Source organism: Fringilla coelebs (genome assembly GCF_963513975.1).
Source record: "Fringilla coelebs genome assembly, chromosome: 1".
NCBI classification, from domain to species: domain Eukaryota; kingdom Metazoa; phylum Chordata; class Aves; order Passeriformes; family Fringillidae; genus Fringilla; species Fringilla coelebs.
In genome coordinates this window covers 92,216,253-92,228,685 of record NC_140028.1, presented here as the reverse complement: position 1 = coordinate 92,228,685, position 12,433 = coordinate 92,216,253, and the positions used below count along the sequence as shown (strand labels likewise).

The following is a 12,433-nucleotide window of genomic DNA, read 5'->3' as shown; positions in this document are numbered from 1 at the left end:
AACAGCCCACAGAGCTTCTGACAGAAAACATCTCTGAAATTATCACTTATACAAAGCATACGTGACCAAGTATAGCACTGCCCAAACATTCAGCTAGAGCACAAAGCAAGAGGTAGGGTGAAAAAGAACACACCAGCAGCACTTCTGGTAATGTTTATACGTTTCCAAGTAGCTGCAATTAGTTCAAGTGTGATGCTTACCTTTAATAGTTTCCTCCACAACTTCTACTACACGATCTATCTGCTGAACCTAAAAAAAGTCAAAAGGTAAATAACGAAGTAGTCAACAATTGGACATACTTTCCTATTAACTAGTCTTTCAAGAGTGTCTTCTTTTGGATTAAAGGGGAGTAAAGAATTTGGGGCTGTGTTTTTAGCCAGTTTTCACTTTCTGTGGATCTTGGTGAATCTGCCAAAAGTAACTTTAAAATTTACCACCCAATTTAAACCAAATTTTGTGCTCAAAACTGGCAAGCTCCCAAAAGATTGGCAAAAATCACCAAATTGCTAGAAAAGAGTTCAGTAAGTGCTGTTCATGGTTTGTGACAGACAATGGTGAACCAGGCACTCAGCACCTGGGTGGCTCAAACAGCCCAAGCGCTCCCTCACCCCAGTCTCCACAGCAAAACAGTGAATGGTGGAGAACACAACAAAAAGCTGAGGATGTTGTCAGGGCAGAACATAGGGGAGAAAATTAATGAGATACTGGAGGGGGAAGACACTGGAACATAGGAAGAAATTAAAAATATTATTGTGAAATTTAAAAGAACAAGACATTCTCCTGAACTTGATGCAGGCTGTGTTTGGAAATTGAGAGAAAAGCCCTCATGCTTTTCACAACACAGAATAATCTTTAATTACCTTTATATAATGTCTGCAATAAAGACAACAAATTTATGTTTTAGTGTTATATTTGCCAAAATTTACCAATAATGATATAAATAGTTCAATTATTTCTTAATAGATATATCAGTCTTTATTTAAAGTCAATGGCCAACACACTCTGGAGATTTTGGTATATAAGCTAAAAGGAATCAACATTAATACTGCAAAATTAAGCACTCAGGAATTCTTGACGCTGAGGTTCTTTCCAGAGCTTTCATCCAAACCACCTATTCTGTGTAATTCTACTACAGATATTTACATACAATGCAGGAAAGCAAACTTGTCGCACTTAAGTTTGTTTGCAATTTTTCCACAATATTCCTTTTAAAACACTGCTTCTCTAAGCTGTACATTACATTAACTAGATTTAGTATGAATTTAGCAGTCTTTTCCTTGGAGTTTGTTTTCCAGCCTGTTTCCAAAACAAGCAGAAAAGCACAAGTTGCAGATGCTTCAAGAGAAGAACCTGGTTTTCTCTTGAAGAGAAGGAGAACAAGGAGCCTGGAACTTGGGTCCCTCGTATCAAAGCCGTTATGTCTCTCTGCCCTAAACCACTGAGCTTGTCATTTCCTGTAAATACAAGACTGCACAATCTTGGCTACTTCATATTCATTTTTCCAATCTGTCTAGTAGAAGTTAAAAAAAAGCTCACCTATAGTTAGAGTCTGATTTTAAATTCCCAACTGAAGCCAGTGGGAGTCAATTCCTTTCCTTGTCTTAGTGTTCGATCAAGTCCATGTAAAAGTATTTTTCTTTTTATTTTCTTTTTTTTACCTTTTGAAATGCAGATTTTAAAATAGGGGTTTCCACCATTTCAGATTTTTTAATACAGTACATTAGTTATGAATTCTATTAAATTAAGTTATAGTATTCCTAATATCTCTATTTTAATAATTTCATTGAGAAATAAACATTTAAATAATTTTCTGAATCACAAGCATTCACATTACAGACATATATATCTAGCAATCAACTTATAAAGAAAGCACATATAAGCAGTCATATGGAACACATGCATATTTACATACTTGTGTACACATCCATTTTGGATATAGTTTTTAAAATTGTGACAAGATATTTAACATACATATTTTCTATTAAATGTTTAAAAAATAAACAGAAAATTCCATTTGAAAATAGAAGTGTGCACACTAAAAACTACAGTACAGACAAGGAGCAAAGTCTGTGTTATATTACCTGAAATATTATTGCTATATGTCTCAGTACTAGACTGTTTAAGTTCATAACCATTTTAATCATTTAAAATATGAGAAATCTGGGTGGTTCATAACCTGAGCTACCAATTACTTTCTGCATTGTGCATCTGAGGAATTTTTGCATTGCTCCAAATCCCCTGTTGAATAAAGATAGAAAAAACCCACCAACCATTATATTGCATCTTCATTTTATTGGATAAATTAAATTATTCTCAATATGTCTGTCAAGAAGATGGCTCATGTAAGTAATTAAAATTATAGATCTGAGAGATAATGAGATCTTCACCTAGAAATGGATGTTTGTTCTGCCTTACATGTTATTTCCCACATTAAATATTTTTTATTTTAAATTATTGGAAATTATTTGGCGAAAGCCCCAAGTGCTCAAGAAGAAAATGTAGAATGCTTCCAGTCTGCATTTATGAAGATAAAAGTATCTTAAAAAAATGTGAGCTGAACATGAAGTGAAAAGAGAGAAAGGTTTAGAAAATTCTTATTTGGGAAAAAAAAAAAGGGGGGGGAAATGAAAAAGGAAAAAAAATTACGAAGTCACAGTAATAAAATTTTCTTGACTATATAAAGGTCTGCTGGATCTTTCTCCTCCCATCTCACTAACCTTATGGATAATTCTGCTCTGTACTGGTATCAAATGAATGGGTAAACCTTCAGAGCACAGCTCCAGTAATGTCTCTCTCCATCAGGCATCAGGAAATCCGTGAAGCAGAGAGACAGCCTGGTGGTGTATGAAGGGAAGCAACACCATTCCTCAACATTTCTTTGCAGAGTGTCTCAAAAAACCAAACCCCCAGGACTGACAGTGTGACACCACTACTGGGTATGGTTAGTGCACCCCACTTGGTTCCACAGATCTTGTGGGACCTTGGTTCCAACACAGATAAGTACATTTCTGACTTCATGTCCACTTCAAATGGTTCTCCATTAGGAGGTGAACAGAACAAGAGCTACAGACAGAACAGAGTTGACAGCTGAGGAGAACTATGCAAAAAGAAAAAACAGAAACAAAACACTCAACCACCACAAATCAGGGCTGGTGCAGAAATCTGGGCTGAGATTGATATGGGCCAAGAGCACAGGCAAGGCTCATAAACCCATGGAAGAGTAGCCAAAGCAGGAAACTGTCTGGTGAAAAAGAAAGGATAAAGAGAGTTTTGATCAAAGTGTGAAGGCTGAGTTGAAACAAAGACCAGGAAAAATCTTTGACCCTTCCTTGTGGGATCAGAGCTAGCCGTAAGTGCAGCTCAGCAATCATTTGTATTCATAATAACCCAGCACTGCCAAGCCCCCCACTAAACCATATCCCTAAGCACCACATCTACACGACTTTTAAATACCTCCAAGGATTGTGACTCAACCATTTCCCTGAGTAGTCTGGTCCAATGCATGACCACCCTTTACATAAAGAAATTTTTGCTAAGATCCAGTGTGAACACCCTTGGAGTGAGCATAATATCTATACAGAGCTACTTGAAGTAAAACAATCTTTTTCTCTCATCTTGAAAAAACCCTATGCATTGATTCTCATTGACATAGTTAAGAAACAAAGTGGTCACTACATTGATAAAACAGCCCATCTTAGGTAATTAGAACATGCTATTTATAATCCTCAAGATTTTAACTCCAGTTCACCAACTGTCTGTTTCATCTCACCTTGTTTAGGGATCTCTGCCAAATGTTGGATGTTAAAAGACTAGTCAGCCTATCCCCTCTCTAAAGCCAGTAAAAGGGAAATACATGGCTTCAAAAGGTACCTCAGGTCTTCTAAAAATCTAAGTTATTTTAGAGATAATTATCTTCATTGACCATAAAGAGAGCTGAGCAAAACAGACTCTCAAATTACAGCACTTAGGCAAGATAAATCTAGGGCTTAATACATAACTTCAAAAGGCATGTGACTATAGCCACCCTGGCTTCAGAGGGATAACATCTGTGTTTAAAACCTTTGCTGACAATACTGACCATGGTAATGGGCATTACTCTGGGTTAGGAATGTATCCTGAGAGGAGGACCTACACAAACTTTAAAGGGAAGGGGACTACCCCAGAGAGGCACACAAACAACTGATTTTCATTGCTAAACACTGACACAGCCAAAGGATAATTCTTATCTAAATTGATTGCTACACCCTTTGATTTATAGGATAGTACATAACTGTTGTAGAAATGAATATTTTCTATTTGCACTTCCAATTTTCAGTTTAAAAGCAGATGTTTACTGACCCTCTTTTCTGGCTTTCCAGGTTCAAGTATCCTATCTGAATATCAACCTGGGAATTCCAAAGCCAAAGCCGACCAGCTGAGATTTGTATGAAGTCATTCTTAGCCATAAGTTACAGAAGAAGAGTGCCCACCTGTTCCCAGGTTTTCAGCATGCTTTCCAAGAAGTTCTGCTAATTCAAATAATTCAGAGTAAAATTCCATCAAATTTGGCTTTCATGAAGGATATTTCATTGGATATTTGCATTCATGCAAGGCTCTGTTTTAAGGGCAGCAGACAGGCTCCCAGTCTTGAATGCAGTCTGGCCTTATAAACGCTGCATGGTAGGCAAGTATCACTATCTCTGGTTTGCAAACATCACCAAAACTTTTATGAACTGAACCACAGAAATACCATACAGCCTACTGTCCTCGTTTATGAGGCCAAAGCAGTAGGGATATACGGGCACTTGACATCTTGGTAAGGTTCCAGTGATTTCCTTTCACAATGGCACTGCTAAAGCTCCGCTCACTGGAGCATTTTACAAATGAAAGAACAAGGTGCATTAAACCTAAAAGTGTATACCAGTTACAGATGTACAGCTTGAGAAATAAAGTGCTTGCTTTTTGTAACGCACTTAGCATTTTTTATGCTGTATCATCTCTTTTACAGCGTGCTCCTAGTGTTACGTGCTGCTGCTGTGAGTGTTCAGCACTCCCACTAATCACATTCCAGAGTTTCAAACTGGATATGAAAAGAAAATTACTTAAAGCTTGCCTTATACAGTAGAATAGCCAGGGGAAAGGGTTAGTTGGAGGTCAGGAGAATGCAAGGAACCTTGGCAGAGGGCTTTTCATGGTTAGTATTTCTCCTTGGCCAAAGAGCCTGCAGTGCCCTACCATGCACCTTCTGACTCAGAGAGCAGCAGCCAAGGGGGCATCACAGCCTTCCAGAGTACTAAACCTGGATTGGCTGTGTGGGTTTGTGCAGATGAACGAACAGGCGTGAGAGACTTCCCTTGAGTGAGGGGTGTATGGCAGAAAGCGATAGGTCTTTGATGCTAGATGTTACACTGGCAAAGATAGAGAAGGAAGGAGAATTGGAGTTCTCATTCAGGATTCACTCACCTGTGGAACTATTGTATGCTTTTAATGGAATACATATGTGGATTAGGCCCCGTGCTTTCAGTCTGCACAGCAAGTTTGATGATTTTGAAGCACAGATACATGGGCTTTGTGAAGCCTCTTAAGACCTATAAACTCCCAGCAACCTGACCAGGGGTTCCAACACATAACATCATTTGGAGATCAAGCACCTTAAAACTCTAGAAAATGCCAACGAAATAAAATACCCGATTCCAATGGCTCAGCTATCACCAGGAACCAGGGTTTTGCATGTTCTTGGATGCAGCTCAGGAAGTGAGGAGACTTTACCATAACCTACATCCATTCATGGGTCCCAAAACATAACTTGCCAGGTAAATCTTTCATTTCCCCTTGTCTCTCCTTCTCCTTCCCCTATGATCCCCTCAAAACAACCTGCACAGTTACACATCCTACTTTAGGATGTGTAACTTAGGTGTACTTAGGATGTGTACTTTAGGTGTAACTTTTTTTAGTTATTTCTCAGCAACTAAAAATGAAAAGTGAGGGATAACTACATAGGAGAGCTGATGTCTCTTAGTGCACTGTGTGAGCACTTGAGTTTGAAGTGAGTACCCTGCAAACACAAAGGAGTAAGCTTTGGAAACCACCAGAGGGGAACTGGCTGTGAACCTCTGTAATGCATCATTATGTGCTCCAGGTACTTTACACCCTTGGCAGGTTTATTACTGCCTAGAATTCTCCTGTTCCACAAAAGCTCCTTCACTTTGTCATGTGACATTATGGTTTGCCTTACACACAGCCTATGGCAAGGCCTCAGCCCACTTTACGTTCATAAAGTAGCAATTATTTTAAAGAAACACAGAAGCACAGTAACATCACAAATGGTAAGAAGAATATGAAGTTGCCCTTCCTTTCATTCTGCCCAGATGAGGCAATGAATAAAGAACAGTGGAAGTTCAGTCCTGTATTTTTCAAAGGCAGATCAAAACAAGCTCTGGTTTACTAGAATTTCTCTGGTAGTTACAACACAACTTCCTCCTACATCCTGACAAGAGGAGCAGAAGAGCCTCTGACACACTGCCTTTAGAAAGCCACCCTGAGGGAGTTCTAATTGCTGGTAAATAAACACATTCTCAGACAACACGGTCTTTAAAATAAATATTGAAAAAGAAAAAAAAAACAGGGGGGTGGGAGAAAATAGCAGAACTTATATAAGCAACAATAAATCAACTGTGTCTCTCTGCTAAGTTGAAGACAAGACCAACCTGGTATAAAAGAAAGATTTTCAAAACTGTACCTTTAATGCTTAAAATTTTAAAGTAGAATCAATATTTTATTGCCAACAGAACATTTTCTATTTCTCAATTCTGCAAAAACTGCCTTTCAAAAATATTTTGCAATAGTAAGATAACAAGTCTTGTCCTTTAAATACAGTCACCCTCTCACACACATTCTTTATAAAATGGGAAGAAAATCTTAAATGTACAAACTGAAAACACAGGCAATAATATGCTCTTAGCTTTGTTTTTGCTAATAGTTTTGCCTCAAGGTTGAGACCTTTCTGAGCCGAGGGATCTCTCATTTAAAGCACAGTAAATTTTACCACAGCAATGACAGCTAGAGGACAGTGTCCTTATTGCAAACACTGCATTTCAGTATTTTCACGTCTAGTTTCAAAGTACTTGGGAACACTATATTAACACCTAATTCATCTCCTAACAGAAATCTTTCTGTAAAAAATACTAATATTTTTCATGAAACACTGGCTCTAGGTAAACAAATTAAGATGATGAGAGGAGGTAATTTTCAGAAATTACATGTTACCTAAAAGAAAATTGTAAAAAAGAGGGGGAAAAGGTTAAAAAAAAAATCTAATTTTCCAGTTTTAATAGGTTAAATTCATCAAAACTGAAACATCGAATTACAATCTTGGTCAAAGGATAGGGACTTGTTTATTTTTGTCCCCTCTGTCTACATATGTGTAGTATTATTACACTGGCTATAACAACCAATCATGGATCAATAACTTCGTGGCCTCTGAGCAAAGAGGAAATCCATTCACCCATTTTACTTTTTTCTTTTCCAAAGGTGATTCAATGATACAGTAGTACCACATCCCATAGAATAATGAAAACACTTTATTACTTAAGTCAAAACTCTGTGGGTTCATTTTCAAGGTAAAGCTTGGTAACTGTTTAACAAGTCAGTCACCAGTGGATTTAACTCTTCAGAATGCCTCAAATTTAAACAATATTAATTGCTATTTTCCATTCTGCTTCATAGTGGGAAGTAAAAAAAAACAAACATCAAAACCCCAACTGTGTCTGTGTAATTCATATGCTCTAGTCCCCTATGCTTCTTCCACTGATTTTAACAAAGGTCTTAAGGCTTGTCTTGGAGCAAATAAACTGTGATATTCTTATGAATATGGTAACTGATACCTTCATCCTGGATGAAGCCTGGAAATTTTTGGGCTTCAAAGGGCACTGGAAGTCAGTTCCAACAATAGCATCCTTTTCTCTCTCCCCACGTGCCACAGCCAAATGAAATCACCCTTGACTGAAGGAAGGTTTAAATGTTGTATAATGCAAAAAGATGAACAGGAGAGGGGTGCATGGCAGGAAGCTTCTCTGCTGCTTTTTCCCAGAGAGAGGTAATAGTCTAAATATTGACACTGACCTACATTTATGAAAACCTTTGATTTCCAAAGATACATACCCCTATAATACTTAAGCCTTTCAGGTACTCCTGGCGAGGTTGAGCTTGTGGTACACAGCCTGCTAGAACAACTTTCTTCTTCCCTTCTTGGGCTTTCCTAAAGAAAGACAAACAGTGTTTCAATATTTTTTAAATTATCATTTTCAACTTCAACACTGTCACATTATGCTTGTGACAACAGAAAACAATCACAATGAAGAACTTGCCAAATCAGAAGCAACTTGAGCATGTCTGAGCCTCAGAAATCAAACCAACATATCAAAAGAACCCCATATGAAGCTACAGCACACCTGGTTCAGTTTGGGGAGTATGTACAGAGACCATGATCATTGCATATGTTGTACAAAAACACAACCTTGAAAGCTCTAATCAAGTTCACTTTATTTGCCAAAAAGATAGAAGAGAAACTGGCCAAGGAAGATGGGACAGAGTAACTGACATTCAAGAAGTTACACAGAATGAATGCAAGGGACAGAGGAGAGGATGCAGGCAGGAACTCCTGGCTGAGAACAGACACATTTATGTAGCACCAGTCAGAACTGACCAGTTACATCAGTCTTCTGATGTCTACTTAAAACATTTATTTACTTTGAACTTTGCAGTTACTTTAAAATGTTTAAATATTTAAGCATATTGAGCACTTTCAAGCTTTAAGTACTTGCCTCTGGCAGAGAAACATTTGTCTGGATATTACCTTACATAATTCCTAAGCTTTAATGCCACCTTAGCATCAGGCAGGAAATCAAAACACTAAGATGAAATGGTTAACACTGTTCATCTCCATAGTAACATTTTTGCTGACTTTGAATGCAACAGTGAGTATCAAGGCAGCACTGTCCCAAAACTGATGGAAGGCCTGCACACAACGATTGGCTACACACAAAACAGTGAGATGCAAAACCTGCCAATGTCCATTCAACTTTGAACATCATCCATTACCACATTAACCAACACAACAACTGCATTAACAATGTGCAAAACACAAAAGAAGGAAAGTGCTGAATAATATTAGATTTGCTAGGTCTAACATATATAGGTTGTTCCAAGAACAATCTTTCATGGTTGCATGTTGTATCATGACTTCTATCAAACTGAAACCTGGATCCTTTCTCAAGCAATGTATGAATTCATGAAGTGTTTGCTATTATGTTGGAATAGGCTGAGACATATCACAATAATTTTCAGAAAAAATATCCACGGTACACAGGTAAATAGACAACTTTATACTCATCAGCTTGCTTGAGCTGTCTGCAAGATGAATGCACTAAAGGAAGTGATGTTCAACAAGCACATGAACGCTAAATGAGTATCTGCTGACCTCCAGCAAAGGCAATTTTAACAAAAAAACCACAAACCAACCCAGAGTGGTACCACAGAAAGTTCCCCCGCTCAGAATTTTCACTCCACATTTGTTATATGGACAAATCTGTTTACAATTTACACCTTCAATGAAAGCTCAATATAACACACAGATTGCAATAATAAAGGAGATCACAGGCCATTTTGCTAAATACCTTGTGTTGGCTGCTGCACTAAAATGAGGTATTTTAAAGGAAAGAAACAAACACAAGTGAGAAATAACAAGTAAATGGATTATGACTGTTACTTCATATCCAATATAAACGCAGCAAATATCTATAAGATACTTGATTTTGTTTTAGTGGGACTTTCAGGAAATATTCAGACATTCATCATACAGAACCTTGTTGGTCCTCTACTTGCACACTGAGTGTATAATATAAATGCACATCTTTTCATCTCTTCCTTGACAATATTTCTGTGGGTAAAGGACTATGATAAGAAGCTAATTTAGTATATTTCTTCAGCACAGAACATAGAAACATGTCTCAAACCTGTAATCCCTCTTTTCTTTCAGTTGTAAACATTTAAGTGTTTTGCAAAACTTCAGTGGAGGTCACCTACTACATATCCAAGAAAAAATAAGAAAATAAAAATCATACTTCATGCTTTACCTAAAAATGTCACATAGCACCATGTGACACGCCACTAACTCAAAGGATAAAAATCACTACTTATATAGTCTAACAGACTCAACCTAATGCCTGGAGGCAAGACAATAAGCCCTGTCTCTAACAAACAAAGCACACATCCCTAGGCAACTTGGCATCTGGTATAATCTGCTGCAAGCAACAGCCTGCTCCATCTACTTGAAAACCTGTGAGCACCACAGAAGAAAAAGCTTTTATTCATGTCTTTTTATCTGAGAAAAAAAAAATAAACAAAGTTTCCCTTGACACATTAAATGGCATTTTAATGTTATTTCACAGCTTTAACATTTTGCTATATCTTCTGGGACTATAACTAGAGCTAGGGGGGGAAGTTAAAATGAATATTCTCCATAATAAGCATTGCCTTCACTTAACTTTTTTAAAGTTGTACAGGTCTCTACAGAGTAAAGAATTTTGTACACTGAGATTTTTTTTCTTTAAAATGCAATTAAGTGGAAATGCCAGAACTAAATTTTCAATCATAGCAAATATTCATTACCTTCATAATATACCACACAATACATAAAACCCACCATAAATGAAAAGCCATTGTAAGGAAATTATGATTTTGTTTTTGCCTCGTTTTCAAGAAACCACTTCTCAAAATATGCATTCCAGTGCTATATTGTCACCTCCTTTTAATATTGTTTAATGAGCCCTACTCATATTAACAAAAGCCTAAAGAAATTATCCTTCAGAAATCTAGTTAGCACGAGAAATGTATTAGAAGAGCCTTTAGTCTTCAAAAACATGAATAGTAAGGAGAATAATACCTCATGGAATCTAGTAGGTGGCATGAATAAATACATCTTCTCTTTTAGAGCCCTTTTTACTTTAAAGTTACATGAACTTTACCTTGAACTTTCAGTTTAATTGACTCATGAAACATCTTCTAGAAATACTCATTTCTAAAAGCTACTTGCAAGATATACATCTGAATAGAAATTTAATTAGAGCAAGTATTTATTTTTTTTTAAGAAAGGAATTATTCAAGCTACTTCCTAAGTAATGGGTGGGAAACAAAAAACAAGTGGGAAACAACAGGGACATGAAGTGCGGCATACAGAGGACTCATACAAGATCACAAGATTTATACTCCATTGCAGAGATAATGAAACATGTTCCATGTATTCTCCAGTTACATTCTTAAATTTGCCTTTAAAAAGCAAATTTAAGAATGCAACTGGAGAATTTCTGCCTTGCTCATGAGCACTTGTATTTATGTTAGGAACCTTCCCAAACTGGAATATTTTTCTCACAATTCTATGTAGTTTGTTGCATGGTTCCTCTAATTTTTATTTTTTAAACTCCAAGAAAATTTAGTCAGTAACACAACAAAGACAAAGAAACATCTCCCACCCTCCAAAAAAGCTCTCCATTAGCATTTGCTACATCAGCACTGTGTGTATAGCAACACTGCTGGATACCATGGCAGCCAGTGCAGGAAGCTGTTTCACTTTTTCATGACTCACACAGATACTCGGGTGGAACCACCAAAAGAAAAAAGCTGGGGACATTTCCCTGAGGTTCAAATCTAAGGAAGGCAATAAAAAAGTGAAAGCAGAGAAGATGGGCCAAGTTCAACAGAAGAGCATCTGTGATATTGAAAGTAATTGCTAACTTGCTCTTTGCTAGAGACAAGAGGAGCCAGACCACCACTGCTTGCCTGCTCATTTCCCTCTCCATAAGCAGAGCTGCCCACTGGATTTTTGTAAGCTGTGAACTCTTAAGTAACTCGTAGCTTTCAGGGAGCCACCACTACACCCCACCAAGGGATCCCAGCTGCACAGGAAGACTTAACGGGCCTCTGAAATAAAAAGCACTCTGGTCTGCAGGGAGGAAAGCTGATAAACTACAGACTTGCCAGCATGAAACATGCAGTTTGTAAAGTGCTGGTCTAGTAACAGATATGTGGAACCAAGTATTTTGCCTGCAAACCCCATATTTTTTCTTCCAAAACCCATTGTTGGTGGAATTAAATAATGAAGAAGTGTATAAACAACGAGCAGAAGGTTGCCTGCAGCAGGACTAAGTAACAGTCAAATACAAGTAAGAGAAGAACCAAGAGCAGAATTTTTAAACAAACACAAGAAATTAACGGGGAAAGTGCTTTACAGTGAGCTTCTTCAGCTTTGTATGGATAGCACTTGGGAAATGCTCATAAAGTAAGAACTATTTCTAATGCTGAAGTACAACTGGAAGTAACTTTATTATCTGAAATGAAAAAGTAATTTCAATCTGAATTCTACTAGGCAGATGACAACTGATCATCCATGAGCTATTGC

General features: G+C 37.4%; 1 protein-coding gene across 1 annotated transcript in view; it reads right to left on the bottom strand.

The window, feature by feature from the left end:
* The window catches only part of CDKAL1 (CDKAL1 threonylcarbamoyladenosine tRNA methylthiotransferase), a 378,616-nt gene that overhangs the window by 250,689 nt on the left and 115,494 nt on the right, over positions 1-12,433 (bottom strand). The window contains exons 6-7 of the mRNA XM_084207700.1: positions 8,140-8,236; positions 201-249 (exon numbers count right to left, since the gene is read on the bottom strand). Of these exons, the coding sequence (XP_084063826.1) occupies positions 201-249; positions 8,140-8,236 (146 nt within the window). The remainder of the gene's footprint in view (positions 1-200; positions 250-8,139; positions 8,237-12,433) is intronic.